The sequence below is a fragment of the Microplitis demolitor genome, chromosome 2 (genome assembly GCF_026212275.2).
Source record: "Microplitis demolitor isolate Queensland-Clemson2020A chromosome 2, iyMicDemo2.1a, whole genome shotgun sequence".
In the NCBI taxonomy this organism is placed as follows: Eukaryota; Metazoa; Arthropoda; class Insecta; order Hymenoptera; family Braconidae; genus Microplitis; species Microplitis demolitor.
The window spans coordinates 3,402,936-3,421,543 of NC_068546.1; the positions used below are offsets into that span (position 1 = coordinate 3,402,936).

Sequence of the window (18,608 nt, forward strand, 5' to 3'; positions counted from 1 at the left end):
AAAATTTCGGGAAGTTTTCGGACTGGCCTGCAGGGCCGTTATCTAGATTTTGTTGGCTAGTTTCACTTTTCGTTAGTCTCCACATAAGTATTAGGTGGTAATATGACCCAATAGTAGAAAAATTTCTAAATGCGAGGCAAAATGGGTTAAAAAAATGAACTAATTCTACTTTATTGATTCACAATGCAAATAATTGGTCACAAAATGTGCCACGATGAGCCATAGGAAAAAATTCAAAAAGTCGCCTAAATGACCTCATGATTTCCATATTGCTCTTATGTACAATTTAAAAATAAAATATTAGAAGCCCATTTTGCCCCCTTTCTCTTTCTCGAACTACAAAATTTTCATAGTTTCCAATTCGTTTAAATAAATTTTGCGATTTTCAAGGCCAATTATCAATTACTTAAAAAAAAAAAAGTCAAATTGAAATTTCCGATAGAAACTTCCGATTGAATAAACTTTATAAAAAATTCAATCAATTGATTCCGAAATCTGAAGCAATGTAAGATTTGATAAACCCTTTTTCCATTACTGAAAGAATCGTTTAAATTAGTCATTTCATCCATGAGATTTACAATTTATACGTTTGTACATTGGCACAAATCCAGTGGAATCCTCTTTACAATACAAATAGTTTTTCAAATTTAAAAACGTGAATGAATGTGAAGTAAAAAAAAAAAAAAATTTCCATATTTAAAATTGTTTTATCCTACTAATTTTTTTTTTTTTGTCATCAATTTCTCTCATTGGAAATTGAAAATTTTCGAAAAAGGCGAGTTATTGATTTCGGTTTAAGCTTAGTAAGCTACTCTATTTCCCGGAGTATATTCAACTGTGTGAGTCTGCGTATGTCTGTAACTCTTTCATACATTTCCAATAATTCCAACTCTTCCATTAATTCCGAAAATCAAATTTACGAAATAAATATTTTCTCTATAACTCTGCTTTGATCGTAAAATATTATTAGGTCCATAGTTCAATGAAACTATTCATTGAATAACTAAATTCCTTATTTTCGGTTAAATATTTCGGCAAGTCTGCGGTTCAAAATATTTTTTGAATTTCTTTTATCAATTTGTTTAAAAATGATTTATGTGTTGTCCCATGTGTTACAGTACTTTAACTTTCTTTTTTTTTGATGCACTATTACTCATTGTGTATATCATAAGCTCACACAGACACACATATACATACAACATTTGTGATATCTATTTTTACATTTTATAGTACTAATGGCTGTACAAACATTAAATAAAAAATAAAAAAAAAAAAAAAAAAACATTTTAATAGCTGACTTTTATGTTCCTGTCGTACTTTATACTTAATGTTTATTCAAAAAAAAAAAAGAATTCAATTTAATAATTTTATAACGCAGATAAATTTTAAACTTAGTATTATTATTATTATTATTATTATTATTATTATTATTGTTATTATTATTATTATTATTATTATTATTATTATTATTATTATTATTATTATTATTATTATTATTATTATTATTATTATTATTATTGTTATTATTATTGTTATTATTATTATTATTATTATTATTATTGTTATTATTATTGTTATTATTATTATTATTATTATTATTATTATTATTATTGTTATTATTATTATTATTATTATTATTATTATTATTATTATTATTATTATTATTATTATTGTTATTATTATTATTATTATTATTATTATTATTATTATTATTATTATTATTATTATTATTATTGTTGTTGTTGTTGTTGTTGTTGTTGTTATTATTATTATTATTATTATTATTATTATTATTATTATTATTATTATTATTATTATTATTGTTATTATTATTATTATTATTATTATTATTATTATTATTATTATTATTATTATTATTATTATTATTATTATTATACAAGAAACAATAAAATGATTAAAATTTATTATACATGAACAAAAACAACTGAAAAATTTATTATACAGAGGGTTTATGGGGTATAATGATCTAGCAACAAATATAAGAGAAGAAGAGACAATTGTAGCTTTTAAATATCATATCGAAAACAATATTACACTGAGAAAAAAGTTTACTAAAATTTGATAAATTTACATATAGAGCACAATAAATTAATGATATAATATTAATTAAATATTGAGTTTGGGACACGATGAGAGAATGATATTTGAAGTATTCAGTTACCTGCCATTTGATATTGTGAAATTAAAATACCTAAGTAAAGTATGGCACGAGCAGCTTCAGTAGTATAGTTTTCGTGAAAAAAGACAAAGTTTACAATATAACGTTAATAATATACAAAACTGAGTATGGACACAACTTTCGCAAATTCGTGAGAACTACTCATGTATTAAATATTCAACTTTATTTATTAAATATTAGTCTATAGGTATATTAAATATTGATCTTTTACATCGACTAAGTAATACTGAAAACATAGTAACATATGATAGGCCGCTTATCAATATTTAGTATGTTTATTAATATTTGATAAACGTATTAATTATTGATATGTGAGATTTGTACAGTTTTCAGATATCGTATCTCCTAACATACTCTCTAAACATGAATAGTGAAATAAGTGAATATTCACTAATTCTGAGTGCCAGCCGAACCACTTTTTTAAATTAGTGGTTCGGTTTGCACTTGGAATTAGTGAACATTCACTTATTTATGTTTAGGGAGTAACATATTACCTGATAGACGTGTTACAGTTAATAAATTGTTTTCATGCTTGTTTAAATAATAACTAAAGATACAAAATAAATTACTATGGAAGAATTATTAAGAAAGTGGGACTTGTCAAAAATTATTTATAATTTTGATATTTGTGTCCATATTTATTAAGATTTGATAAAACTATCAATATTCCATAAATACGTCTATTAATATTTAATAAACCGGTTATTAATATTTGATAATGGTTTACTTGCAAACAATCTAATTAAACCGTTTACTAAATATTGATAAATTTTATTAATATTTGATGAATTGTTCTCTCAGTATAATGTAAAAAAAATACTGTTTATTACTATTAAGATAAATTAATTCTTTGGCAAAGTTGTGAATTATGTAGCAAATACTAGATAAAGAAGTTATTATTATTATTATTATTATTTTTATTATTATTATTATTATTATTGTTATAATTAGTGTTATAATTAGTGTTTCTTTAATTATTTAAATGGATTTTTTTTAATATATAAATGCATTTTATCTTAATAAATCATAAGACTAATTACTATTTTTCTTCTTCATATGTATATAACGTTGTAGTTTTCTTAGTGACGCGGCTTGATTATAATGGAAAGACTGAAATATGCTTTATATTAAGATATTTAAACAAGAAACAACGAAAAAATATAAGTAATTAAAAGTACATTAAGGCATTTACGTAAACATGCAGGATAAAAATTATTCATCTTGTATAATTACAAAGATTATTAATTTTTTAGTGGTTAAAAATAATACCAAAGAAAGGGTTTATATGAATAAGTGGATATTGTTATCGTTAGTAATCCGTGAATTAAAGCTGTGAAAAAAATTTGGATAATTGCCAGACTCTGTAACAGTAATTTAGACATGTAAGTAAAAATGTACTTGCAATGCAATTTTAAATGAATATTTTACCTAATGATTTTTTTTTTTTTTTTTCGAAAATGAAATTGCTTTATTGAATTCGGAAATTTGAATTTTGAACATATGGATACAGGTAAATTTTAATTTTTGCTAATTTGAGTTTCCATAGTTTGAATTGATAGTAAATTAAATTAAAAAAATTTTTAGTTTCAAAATTTGAACTTTTATTAATAATAATTGCAAAAATATCAATTTATTGAACGATAGGAAAAAATTTATTCATTCAAATTATCTTCACATTTTGACTAAAACATATATATATATATAGAGGTGCGCGGAAAAAAATATATTGAATAAATTTAGTATATAGGTTGATATCTATGACGTCATATATGTCAACTTGTAAAATCGTGTGTGAAAATATATGTGTGCAAAGAAAAATTTATTCATATTTTTCGTGCTCTATCCATGCGAGCATGCCACCGGCAAAAATATCAATCACGTGGATATTTTTTTTATCGAAGTTTGATTTCTTATAGTCATTTAACAGAAAATCGACGCTTGCGCATCTCCTACTTCGTTAGCTTTCTTATAAACAAAAAAGTATTAATTTTGTATCTCTAAACAGGCTGGAATTCAAAGTTTCCGCGCAAGTGCGCTGAGAATAATAAATCAATCTTGGAAAATTAATTTAGGCTTACATAAATCAAATTTCCCTTTTGTTTTAATCATAGTAAGCCTTTGTTGATTTATAGAAATTTATGCTAAAATAGGTCACGTTATCAAACAGTTAAATTTTCAAATTTCGATTCTTAAAAGGATTTCGAACTCCAATAAAACGTTTCTTCAGTAGTTTGTATGTGTCTATATTCGCACCAGTGGCTAGTAAATTCGCTGGGAGTGAGACAAATAAAATATGGACCCTTTTCAAAAATTCCAAGAGAATTCAATCAAAAGTACCCAAACCACATAGAAACTATTCGACTTTTATTGGTTTCTATGCGGTTTTTGGCACTTTTAGTTAGATTCTATTGGAGTTTTTCGCTAAATAAGGGATTGTTGACCCGAAAAATAAGGGTAGATCGAAAGTTCGCACTAATCTGTCCATTACTGAAGCATAAAACTATAAATCGACAAAAAAAAAATTTTTACTTGAATCGAGAAATTTTTTTCTTCAAAATTGAAATCTTGTTGGCCTTGATCAAGGCTAAATATTATGAACCGGTGAACATACACCCGATCGGGTAATTAACTGTTTGCCCGATTACTTACACGATCGATCATTTTTGCCGGGGCCATTTTAAAACGCATTATAATCTAGTAGGGTTTATATTCGGAGCAATTTCTCGGGCCCTTATTTCAAATTGGATAAATTATATGGAGTCTGGTCAGGTGTCCAAAATCATTTCTACAAGATTAGACGTAGAATAAATTTCTTGACACAAGAAAATTTTTGTTTTCAATTCATAATGCAAAAAATTTCTTGGAAAAAGTACAAATTTTTTTGCGCCAAGATATACTTTTTTTCCGTGTACACTTAGTTATATTGCAATAAATATTCATTGCTTTAATTTTACGAACAAAATCTTCTTTTTTCATTCATGCTGCATAAATTGTATGGGTGGTTGAATTTTTTTTTGTATATGACAAGTATGAGCTATTGTATAAAGCACAGAGTTGTAGTAGTTTATACCAATGTTAGGTGAGACAATCAACTCAATGTAAATGGGATATATTTCTCACGGGAAATTCCACAAACTGACAATTTACAATCACGTAAATTTTTTTCATTAAAAAATATATAAAAAAAGGTAAGCAATGATTTTCAAAAATAAATAAATAAAAAAAATTTTTTTTTTTTTTTGAGTAAAAATAAAAATATATCTATATATTTAAGTATATCAACGTATCAAAGTCCTTTTAACTCAAGAAAATCAATAACAAAAAAAAAAAAAAAAAAAAAAAAAAAAAAACAAAGAAATAAAAATAAAAAAAAATAAATAATACTTACAAGCACTATCGTCATGAACGTGCGGTTGGGGTCCATTCCCCTAAATAAGGGAGCAAAAATAAAAAAAGATGTGAGCACATCAGAGTGGCCAAGTAGATAGGGTAGTTCTGTAGTAATTTTACGCTCTCACTTTATCTTAGTCTTTTTCATTTTTTTTTTTGTTATTTAATTTATTTTACCTTTTTTTTTTAACCCGCAACTTTAATTCTCCAACGGGGATTTTAAACTACCGACTCTATAAAATGAAGTTGAGTCTTTACTTAAGTAAATTATATTACCAAACAACTTAAATTAAATATAAAAGTACGGATAATAGAATTAAAATTGTGTAATTTTTTTTTTTTTAATAAAATTGCCCAAGATCATAATTATTTAATGAATAAATTTATTTCTTATAGAGATGTGAGGAATGATCACGTGGGTGATGGTCGGACTGCTTCTGGCTGCAGAAACAACTCATGGCAGAAATTTTTTGTCCGACAATGACGACACTAATGATAAAATTGAATTAAAACTTAATGGAATCAAAAGAACTGCGGGTACTAATGAAGAAGATACTTACCGTATGTAGAAATATATTTTGTCAGTTTTTCTTGTTAGGGTATAAAATTTCCTCTGAAACGAATACCCACACGACTATAATCAAATTGTTACAAAAAAAACTGTGGGGTAAAATTCAAAATTTTGATTTTTGAAAAAATCAATTTTTTTTCATTATGCCCAGATTGAAAAATAACACTAATATTATTTTAAAGTTATGTTCATATGACTGTAGATACTTTTAAAAAAATTAAAAATTTCTACTAAATGAAAATTTGAAATTTTGAAAAAAAAAATTTTTAATTATAATGTAGTGTTGTAGATTATTAAATTCTCTTTTAAATGAGTACCTACATGACTACAGTCACGTGACGACGAAAATCAATAATCTCGGGTCAAAATCAACGTATTTTAATTTTTTGGCTTTTTTTAAATTTTTTACTCAAATGTACCATTATTATCTTCAAAAATTTTACGAAACTGAGTATTTGACTACTTACTTATGTAAAAATTTGATATAAAATCAAAAATCCGAATTAAAAAAAAAAAAAAAATTGAATTCTTATAGATTTTTGAATTTCATTTCGAATGAGTACCAACACGACTATTTTCACTCTTCTTAAAAATAAAGAAATTTTAAATCAAAGATGAAAAAACAGTATTCAAGTTTGTTGTTTCTAGTTGTAGCCTTAACTGACTTATGTAGAAGAAAAAAATTAAAATTAGAGTCTTTTTGATACAAAACTTTATAGTAAAATTTTATTTTGAGACCGTATATACGTGATTTTCATCAAATTTCAATTATTTCCTTGGACTTTTACTGAACCAAAATAAAATCAATAAATATAAGCTTTTTTTTTAATTTTCATTTCTGAATAAATATTTTTGTAAACAAATTTTTTTACGTATAGTCGTATAGTAATATAAATAAATCTGACGATTAGTATTTTATTTGTATAAAAGTAGTAAAATATTGTTTTTTTTTTTTTTTTCATGTAAAAGTGATGTAAATGAAGTATACTATCAGTGAGATTTTTTGTTGGTATAAAATTGGTATAAAAAGTTGACGGTTATAACAGATGATTTAAGTTTTTTTTTTTTTTTTTTTTTTTTTTTTTTTTTTTTTTTTTTTTTTTTTTTTTTTTTTTTTTTTGTTAAAATAACTAAATTCTACTTTACTTTCTTTCACGTTGATGGCAACCAAAAAATGTATCTTTTAAATCCCTAGGGTATAATAATTTATATAAATAATTTCAACGCTTGGGATATAAGAAATCGATCAAAAACTTACACTGTTGCAAATTTTATTTTTTTTTTTTACTGTTCATTAAGTCAATAATTTTAAATAAAATTAACTTTTAAGCTGATGGTTATTTGAATTACCATTATTTTAATCAAATATATTTTTTCATGCGAGCATGTGGGTATTATAATTAATGATATAGAATAGTATACTGAATGACAAGGGATGAAACAAAACGATCTCAGACCAGAGTGAAGTTGTCTGCTCTAGGCAGACATGACCCGCAGTCTGAAATCGTGTTTCTTCCTGAGTTACGCACTATGTTTTCCATGATTACCTGGATTGGATCTTAAAGTTTCAATGTTAGCATTCAGTCAGAACCAAGTTAATTTCAGACCAATGGTGGAATCAATTATTAGCGTAAGCGTAAATTGTCAATTGCAATTTATAATTAAGCAGAAAATATAAATCTATTTATCATTCACACTAATTTTTATAAAATTCAATCTCAGAGTCAGAACTGTCATTCTCGCAAATAAAAATAATGGCCTGAAATTATTATTAAACCAATGACAAGTATCAGAGTTTAAATTGCGAATGTCTTCAGTCAACGGGCAAAAACACTGTTTGTTTTTTCCCAAGGGACGAATTTAAGGAGGTTCGACCGAATCTAATGTAAAAAGGATTTTTCAACTTTAAGTTTGAATCTTAGCATACATGTAAATAAGTACTTTATCTATATATTCTTAAAATTTGAATATGACCCACCGTCTAGTTTTTTAGAAAAAAAAATTTGAAAATGACGTTTTTAAAGTTCTTATACACAGGCTCTTATGGCGGACAAGCTCCCGTCATGACTTGTTCGATTATTTTCATTATTAACCTCCCAAGTTTAAGAAATAAAAAACCACATGCCATAAACTTGAATATTTTTGGAATATGATAAGATTTTAACAATATAGTGTTACCGTTGTAATTATTTAAATAATTAAAGTTAAACTTTATTATTTAATCTCGTTCATCAACAGAGATCCATATTATTGAGGGTTTGGCAACGTCGCGGAAGCAGCTGAGAGAAAAAACAAAGATAGAAATACATTAATAAGAGAGACAAGATTAGAAATAAATTTTTCCCGCTTTAATTTGAATATCGATGTGTAAGAAGTTATAACGCGCTGTTGCCAAATCTTTTTATTAAATCATATGAGTCAAAAATAACCAAATCATTTCATTACTTTCTTTAATTAAATAATTAATAATTATTAATTTGTGAATTCGTTTTGTTATTATAAATTAAAATAAAGAATTTTCATAACTATTAGAAGGATTTAGCAAACAAAAAAATTCAAACACTACTTTGGCTCACTAATGTCGGTCGAACCTCCTTAAAGTTTCTGCCCGCTGACTTAAAGCATTCGGAATTTTCGCGTTTACTAATATCCATTCGTGGTATTGGACCGAAATTAGCTTCTTTCGACCAGCTGAAAAGACACTGAAACTTGAAGTTTCGATTCTGGCATTATATAATAGTATATTACACACCAAGTGCGAAAAGCAGGACATTCTAATCCCATTCGTAGCCTTCTGCTCGGGCAGGCAATTATACACGCGGATTGGAACTTCCTACCTCTCTTCGTGGTGTGTTACGATTTTACACCAAAAGCATGCGCATACGCTAATTTTTATAATTTGTTTTCTCATGAAAGTACAGAACGACTTTCTTCCCTCTAAACAGGGCAGAAATTTAAATTTTCAGTGCAGTTATGGTGTAAAATTGTGAACAATGTTTACTTATTGATAATAATAATGATCTTTCTGAATAGGTCTGACATGCTATACCTGTGTCAACGTCAGCGATAATCAGGTATCGGATATGTCCATTAAATTCAAAAGCTATATAATACATGTATCGCGTTTAGGTCAACTATGTATACAATCTCTATAGTCTCCAATAAACACTAATGTATCTACAATATCTGTACATAGAATATACACATAGTATATAGTCTATATACACCGTACAATCATACCAATTACATCTTAGTAAAGCTTCAATCCTCTAAATAGAGCTTTCAAACCCATTCAAGATATTTCAACACAACCACAATAATAATAAAAATGATTCAACTGATTTATTTCCACCACCTGTCGCTACTGTTATTATTGTTGTTGTTATCGTCTATATTGATCTCCAATTTATTTTTAGTATCTCAGAAAAAAGCTCTAACGTCAATAAATTTTATATTTTGACATTTTTAATTTAAAAAATAATGATTTTATCTATTCAGATTATTTTAGCAATAATTGTTCATTTTTTTAGATGTGTAATACGTGGGCTATTGACACTCCATGCCCACCAAATGGAAAAGATTTTTGTAGATCGCTACATATACTCGATAGTCGGGGTAATAGTGTCTTGGTAAGGTTTTTCATTGTTATTAATTACAATCAATTGTTTGAAGTTTTTTATTGTCATATCTTTTGAATACATTTGATTCTATTTATAGAAGTGACTAAATTACGCGCATGCTCATAAAGACAGCTGTGTATTACACACAATATTGGAATTCTCCATTGACCTAAATATATTTAACTGAAGGTCAATAGAACACTAACAGTGACCGTGAATTAAACGAGACTGAAAGATTCATGATTTTTTAATTATTTTTTGTTTTTATCCAGTAATTATTTTTTTTTAAGCAATACTGATAGCTTGTAAAACAGAAAAATGGCGAGTATTTGTTAAAATAGTGTAAATCACAATTTACCGACTGTAAATCATTTTTCAATCGGTAAATAGTTTTAAGAATCTGCTTTACCAACAAAAATTATTTATATTTCCTGGAGATACAATAAATGATTGAAAGTATACTTTCCAGATCAGAAAGTTGGTGTCAATTAGTTACGATTATATTGACGAGAACTTTTCCACAGTTTCAGCCGTTGTCTAAATGTTGACTACAAGTTGTTATCAGTTCTCCCAGGAAGTTGGCGGCGATTTACTGCCGCAACTTGCCGTCAAATTTCTGGGAAAATTGAAGGCAACTTATTGTCAACTAGTAAGATGTCAACTTTTGCCATCAACACTTTCAGAAAGGTCGCGACAAGTTGCTGTCAACTTATGGAATTGCTTATTTTTGCGTTCAACTTGGCGACAAAAACATCTTTGGTTCCATGTCAATTAATTCCACATTTTGAAAAGATTGAAATCCTTTGATCCTATTTCTAATAGACAAGCTAACGCCAATCCAGCAACGACCTACTGCTGCAGCTCGTCGCCAAGTTGAACGCTAAAAAATTAGCATCCATTAGTTGACAGAAAATTGTCTTTAATTTTCCCAGAAAGCTGGCAACAAGTTGCGTCAATAAATTGATGCCAATTTTCTGGAAAAGTTGATATTAACTTGTCAACAGTTACAAAGGCTGAAGTTATCATCAACTTGATTACAACTAATTGACATCAACTTTCTGACCAAAAAGTCTTGCGATTAAAATAGTTATCAAGACCATTAGCAGACTTACTGATTGCTGACAACTGATAAAAACGAAATTATTCCTACTTAGCAGCTATCGGTAATAACAATTTCTACTTTCTTATCAACAGGTAAGCAAAAGCTGCGCGAGTAGTGCAGAATGTGGTCCAGCATCAGTCGGTTGTGTACCAATCGATACTCAGAAGGTACTTCACAAAAAATATAGAAATATTGTACGACATTTGAAATAAATATTCTCAATTGTTTTAGATATGCATAAGTTGTTGCGATGTGAGTTATTGCAACGTCGAATCACCAACAAATTCAACAAACGCAATTTATTCACGCAAACGACGTAAATTAAAGAACAAACGTAAAAAATTTGTTAATAATTGTTCAGCAAAATTAATAACAAGTCAATTAATCAAATTATTTGGCATTACTCTCATAGCCACGTTATTCTATGCATATCATTGTTAACTTTAAAAATAAAAAATGTATATTAATTATTAATAAGAAATAATTTTAAAAATTGCTCTAATTAAAAAATTTCATTATTTTAAAAAATAATAATTTAATGGCTGAATTGTTAAATTCTATGGAATTGCATTTTTTGTTGTTATTGTAGATGCCTATTGTCTTGTTAGTGCAAGAGTTTAAAAAATGTAAAAAATAATAATAAAATTTTAAGAAACGCAATAATTTATAATATACCAAAAATATTAAATATACAAAACAATCGATCGAAATGCAAATAACGTTAATGTAGTTATTATATGTTATTTCTTTAAATAAAAACTTTATTTAGAAATTATTGCTTCTAAAAATTTTCAAATAATTTGAAATAACAAAAATGGTCGTTTTTTCACTTTTAAGTGCAAAAGAAAATTTATCTATGTTGAAAACAACACAAAATAAAATAATTTCACTGATGCAATATTGTAAGAAACAAAGCAAATTATAATTTATTAAATATATGATTAATAAATAAAGTAATGAATCATTCGAAAAAAAATATTAATTACAAACCAAGTAGACAGTAACAATATTAATAATTGTACAGTCGTTCCCTAAACCTCCATAAAGTGAACTGTAGTTCTTCTATAGAAGTGTAAGATATTTATGAATTATTCAAAAGATGATCAAACAATAACGCAAGTTTTTTGACGGTCATTTCGCATCTAATTAGTTGTACGATCAGGTTTGTCTTCTGAATTTTTTCGATTCTTGATAGATTATCCTATTCAAATAATTGGCATGTTAAATATATATAAATATTAACCAATGAAACTTAAAAAAATAACAATATTTTTTTTCATTCGAATTTTCGCGCGCATTTTGGTCAGAATTTGAAAAAAATCCTCTCAAATATTGTTGACGGAGAATTTGAGAAAGTGGCTCTATCTCGAGTCCACTTTAAACACGTGCACTTTGAATTTGTGGAAAAGTGTACGCAAGGATTGCCACTTTCCCACAAATTCAAAGTGCACGTGTTGAAAGTCGATACAAGATAGAGCCACTTTCTCACAAGTCAAAGGTGAGCTGACCCTCCTTCCACACGTAAATTGACGGTCATTTTGTATCACTAGCTACAGTTACTATTCCCTAATAGCCACTTAAGATCGAAATTGACAGTAATTTGACCTTCGAAATTACCGAAATTTGTCGAAAAATTTGACAGCAATTTCCGTCAACTTCGGGCTTTTCCGTTTTTGACGACAATTTGCATACAGATTGCTGTACAATTTGACGTAAACTTACTACCCGAATTGGAGTGCGAATTCACTTCAAAAGTGGTATACAAATTGTCATCAAAAACGGAAAGCTCGAAGTTAATGAACATTTGACGAAAAATTCAAGGAAACTTATCATATATTCAGCATCAGATCTATACATATATATACAGCCTCACAATTATTAAGCCCAAGTACCTGAAGTTGTGAAAATCCAGTTAAAACTGGTTTTCTTTCCCTAAAAGAAAATTGATACTTTAAACTTAGCATATTATAGCAATAGTGGCATCACTTGCAATGTTTCAAATAAATATCAGGAAAATATTTTTTTATTAACATTAGAAAAATAGATATTTTAAATATTTCATAGCAATACTTGAATACAATTTCAAAAAACCATATTCGGCAACTCTATATATATATATATATATATATATATATATATATATATTTGCTTAGAGCGAATCACAAACTTACAACGTGCAGCACTTGGGCCTTATGGCGTCAAAAATTTCCTTCGACCGACCCAAGTACCTGAGGTTCAAAAAAGTCTAGTTAAAACTGTTTTCCTCTTCCTAAAGAAAATATACTTTTTAAACTCATCATTGGATATTATTTTTAAGGAGCATAATATATTCACCGATTCAAATTTTAGTAATTAATTATTCAGGAAACCAACCCCTGGTGAAAATTTTTCGGACTTCTGTCTTAAAAACTCAATTCTAGAGTTCTAAAGACTTTTTCAGAATTCCAAAGACTTTTTAAGACAAAGTCCGAAAAATTTCCACCAGGGACAGAAGGTACTTAGGTTTTTAAAACTGTCGGTCGATTGGCTGTACTATTATTAGCTCATAACAGGGTAGAAATACCGTTTTAAGCCACTCAAAAATTTAAAATAAAATAACTTGTAAAATACAAAATAACAATTCATTTTTTAAATATGTTCGAAGATACTTTTATCACACTATTATAATGGAATTTTTTTTAAATACGTTTTGATTAATTAAAATTAAGTATTAAAAGTCAAAAGATAGATCAGTAGCCGTAAATGGTACTTTTATTCTATATCAAAGACAAAGGGTTTAATTTTCATTCAGCGGCCGATGTATCAGTGGCAAGTTACCGTACAGCTCCAAAAAGAACTAAATTGGAGATAAATTTTCAAGCTAAATGACTAGCATTCAGTCAGACATTTTTTTTTGAGCCCAGACACAACATTAAAAAAAAAAACAAATTTCGAAAGCTTTGTCTATCGGTTTTTTCTAGTGATAGCGCGCGAAAAAGTTTTAAAAAAAAATTGAAAATTGAAAGATTTATAAACTAAAAACTTTTAGTTTCCCGGGTCAAAAATAAAACTTGATTTAGACTTAATTTACCAAGCCGAAATTTAGAGCCGTTTTTCACAAAACAAACACTACTTTTTTTTACAGAGATATGAAATTCATAGTTTTCGCCTTGATTTCGACTTGACTGGATTACTTAGTCATTATTTGAAATCAAAATTTACTCGGTTCAAACTGATTCGACTTGAATTATAAGGCGAAAAAATCAAAACTAAGGTAAAACGTAAAAAGCACATTTTAAACTAAAAAATACTGCTTGCTTTTCACTTAATTGAGCAAGTCAAAAGTAAAGTGAAAGACTGTCGTATTTGAAGTGCAGACAAATAAGTTCAAACTAAGATAAAAAAATACTAATAAGTTTAATCTATAATGAAAAAAGCTCTAAAAATTAAAAAAAATTTAATTCAAATCGTAAAAGTCATCTTATCGAAAAATCATCGGTGAATTGATAACTTCAAAAGAAAATAAAGTGAAGCGAGCCCAAATCAAGTATTATTTTTGAACCGGATCCACATCATTTTTTTTATTCCCCATACGTCCATTTTCTCAAATGTTATCCAGTATTTTAAATTTCGCTGAAAAATTTTCTGCTCCTAATTTTTCTAAGTTAACATCCATTAATAAAATATGTGATTATTAATTTGCTAATTTTTTTTTCTACTTCGACAGATAATCATTCACTTCAACGAAAACAAGATGGAGATCTTACGAAATGTAGAATTTGAAAACATAAATTTAAACGTCGTTAAAGATCTATTTAACCAATCACCACATCTTGGCGTCAACATAGTATTCTGTAACTGTTCAGTCACGAGCTTAATTAATTTGAATCAAGCTTCGTGCATTTCCGCTCGGTTCGGGAGTTGCCGAGCTCGCTACTGACTGAAGGTCAGAATAGTGCCGGGACTCGCTATTTGGGCCCGGCACATACAATTTCTAACTCAGGATCGTGTCAAGACGTCCTGAGAACCCGCTACAAGCTGACCAATCACAAAATACGTTTTATATTGGTCAGCCTATGAGAGAGCTCGCTATCAACTGATACCTGTTGGCGCGCTTTTAAGCCAATAGGAAAATTCGTTATATGCAGCAAGGCTGCCACGTCGACACCAAGCTTTTCGACAACTTAACGACGCTACCAATATTCTATTCTACAACGTGCTTCGCTACTTGCAACCTCGTGCTTGAATCGCTTCAGTAATTAACTTGTGTGAAACTAAACTAAACCGCTACGCTGACTTATCCTCAATATTTAGACAGTATATCAAGGCTGCTATTTATTGAGAATAAATAAATTGTTCTTTCGCCAATAATTAATTGTTAATTAATTATTGTTGACTTAACCGCTACTGACCACGTGTCAATTTATACGTGAATAAAATAACTTTGAGTTGCATTCGCTATCGCGTATTAATTTCTAGTCGCATTCACCTGAACATAAGTTCTCATAATTTTTAAGGTGTAAATAAGTGTAAATAAATCTATAATTTATTTTGTGATAAAATCTGTGTAATTTTTAATTGTTTAATTCACCTCGCCTAAACCAGATCCAATTTAGTTTATTCGCTCATTTTACAGTAACCCTGAAAGTTTTCTCAAAGATGTACCATCAACACTTCTCCACATTGCTTTATGCAATAAGGATGAAGAACTATTCACCTATTTGATAGCCCAAAGAGCTGATGTCACTATCAACTGTCATCACGGTACTCCATTACATGAAGCTGTAAGAGAATAATTTTGACTTTATTAAAAAACTAATAGCACTCGGTGCTGACGTGAACGTCTGTGCTGATGGCACTGGGGAAACGCCGTTATTCTGTGCTGTTCGTCAAAATAATTTGGAAATGTCTAAATATCTCATTGAACTTGGCGCTGACGTTAATCTCAAGTGTTCTAAACACAAACACTTGGTCGGTGAGACACCATTACATGCGGCAGCTTATCTTGGATATTAATCTATAGTCAAATTATTATTAGATAACAATGCTGTTGTTGATGCCCGAGCAGAAGATGGGAACAGGCCTCTTTTGGCTGCTGCTTTTCGTGGACATATCGATGTGATGAAACGTTTACTGGCGCATGGAGCTGATCTTAACAGCAGAACCAAAAGAAGTCATTGGATGGCAACAGTTTTACATGATGTTCTTTTTTCTACTAAATCTGAAGTTCTTGAATTTCTATGCAATCTGGATGATGAAGCAACTAATGTTAATACGTTAACGAAAAATAATATTTCGCTACTTCACTGTTTTCTCAAGTACTTTGGTAGGGTAGATTGGATTATCCATACTTTACTTAATGCTGGCATAGATGTTAATGTCGTAGATTGTGACGACAAATTAGCTATTGACTACAAGAAACAAACCCATGATCCAGAGAAGGTTCATCCTGATATTGTGATTGTTCAACAGCATATTGTTTAATTAATGCTCGCTGGTTTGCCTGTTTGCAAAAGAAATGTTAAATTTGTAGAGGGTGAAAAATTTAATGATTGCCGCCTTGATTGTAAGAAAGAATTAGAGGTTATGAAACAAACTAATGTCGGTAAGGGAAATATCACGTATTATTATGTTTTAACTAAAGCTGATGATAAATTGTCTACCAATTTAAAATATTCAAAATTTGAAAAAAGCACTGAAAGAGTTAAATTGCGTGAAAAGTTTCCATTGTATGGGGATATGATTTGGTTCAAATTGTTTAAAATCATGCGTAAGATTCGATCGATGGAAATTGCTTCTCTAGAGGTTCCGATTAGTAAACTTTAAAGTTCCAAACCTGTAATTTATGAAAAAATGGCCCTATCTAATTGTATATAATTGTAAATATTTTGTATATAATTTGTATAAGATTCGTATATAATTTTTATACAATTCTGTATAATTGTATACAAATATATACATTTGTATATAATTCTATTATTTTTGCATTTTTATATAGAATCATATTGTAACAGGGTAATTTTCAACCCTGCTAAATTTGGCCCCTTTATTAATTGGTGTTAATAGGGGCGCCACTGGAAGATAAGGCTCGGCCTTCCAGAACCGGAGATGTTAATATTGAAATCAGGGTCGTTGAAATATATACAGAATGAAGAAATTGAGGAATTAAATAATACAACACGATATTAAATCCAATACAATTTTCAATTTTTTTATTTACTACACAATAATACTGCCCCCCCCCCTGGGCTTTACTTTACTTATAATTAATTTATCGTACAAAATTTTATTCTCAACTCTTATTTCTTACAATCTTAAGTCCCCTGGACTTGATTAATTAATTTAACTAAGAACTCCCCTGGAATTATTAATAAAACTGGCCACTGGCCTGATCCCTTGGATCTAATTAAATAAAATTTGGCAACTTGCCAGATTCCCTGGATCTAATTATTTTGAACTAATTAATTAAAATTCCCCTGGAATTTATGGTATTTCTTACACACACACACACACACAATTTAATTTCTCATTTATTGTCCACTGGACTTACTCCCACACACACAATTTAAATTCTCTTTAAAATAAAAATTTTTACTCTAAAAATTAAATTTAGTTATTTTAAAATTTTCCCTTTTGTATAACCATTTACTTTAATTCACAAAAATTTTCCATCAAGTGATAGATTTACTGACTCAAGTAACTGACGCTATCTCTCTCTACTTCGCGCGTCTCATTCTATCTCTCTCTGATTCATGCCTTTCTTTCTTCGCGTTCAGCCTTAAATTTTTTTTTAACAATTTTATTAATTTACTGACTTCAATAGTTTACTCAAAGTTAAATAATTAAATCTTAAAATTTCTTATCACTTTTTCACAGCACTTAGTTACGGAATTAATTTTTTCAGTCTTATTAATTATTAATTTTCTCTTATTAATTACTATCGATTAAATTATAATATAACAATGACTTAATAACTATTATAATTTCTGGCCTCTCTGCCGAGAATTTTATCCGACGGACCGCGTGGTTAATTAATAAAAGAATTCTGACTTCTGCCGAGAACTTCTCTTATTCCTTGTGAATGAACTCGGAAATGGCGACTGCCCACGAATAATAATTTAATTTTAATTACAAGTTAATTATCAATAAATTATGGCCGCTGCCGATAATTTATTTACCTCGATATACTCTGTTGTTCTCGATGTATCGTGGCGTTCCTTCTCTCTCTCCCAGTCCTTCTGCCGATTTCCTTGTTCCGTTTTTTTTCTCCCAACTCTCCAATTAATTGATTATTAAATCTGTGGAAAATTCAATATAAATCAGCAATATGTAAATTAGTGTATCGGCTTCCGGCCGGATACACGGTTAATTAATTTTCTCTGAGCTTTATAGCTTCTGGAAGGTTTCACGTCTAACCTCTCCAGAGCTTAGTAAATTACCTGTTCGTCCGAAGTGCGGTCACTCGTCAGTTGCGCTTGCCGGTCCGTCCGACTGTGTGTAGATTTCCCTCGTGCACTCACTAATAAAACTTGAGTTCGCGACCCCTCGGCAATTTTTGTAAATTTTCCCACTCTCATTAACTTCTAATTGGGTTGGGAGGACGAGCCTCCAAAATTAGCGCTTCCAGGGACCAGTCGATAAACTAGATCACGGGGTTAATCGATTTTGATAATTAACCAACCGCGGGGAATTCAAGGACAATTTAAATTCTTGAAAAAATGTTTGCATTGGTTTAATTTTACTCCG

At 28.7% G+C, this 18,608-nt stretch overlaps 2 protein-coding genes across 4 annotated transcripts in view; both read left to right on the forward strand.

Annotated features, from left to right (window-relative positions):
* LOC103579996 (uncharacterized) overlaps positions 1–11,346 on the forward strand; it is a 52,071-nt gene extending 40,725 nt beyond the window's left edge. For all 3 annotated transcript variants that reach the window (XM_008561583.2, XM_053743086.1, XM_053743087.1), the window contains exons 2-6: positions 5,987–6,151; positions 9,195–9,235; positions 9,692–9,790; positions 10,976–11,050; positions 11,115–11,346. In XM_008561583.2, coding sequence (XP_008559805.2) covers positions 5,998–6,151; positions 9,195–9,235; positions 9,692–9,790; positions 10,976–11,050; positions 11,115–11,324 — 579 coding nt within the window. In that variant the 5' untranslated portion in view covers positions 5,987–5,997 and the 3' untranslated portion in view covers positions 11,325–11,346. The remainder of the gene's footprint in view (positions 1–5,986; positions 6,152–9,194; positions 9,236–9,691; positions 9,791–10,975; positions 11,051–11,114) is intronic.
* A 3,270-nt stretch (positions 11,347–14,616) lies between these two features.
* LOC128669040 (ankyrin repeat domain-containing protein 50-like) lies at positions 14,617–16,346 on the forward strand. The gene is made up of 3 exons (XM_053743211.1): positions 14,617–14,716; positions 15,685–15,837; positions 15,901–16,346. Exons 1-3 carry the CDS (start codon positions 14,617–14,619, stop codon positions 16,344–16,346), a joined length of 699 nt encoding a protein of 232 aa, XP_053599186.1.
* The last annotated feature ends 2,262 nt before the right edge of the window (positions 16,347–18,608 follow it).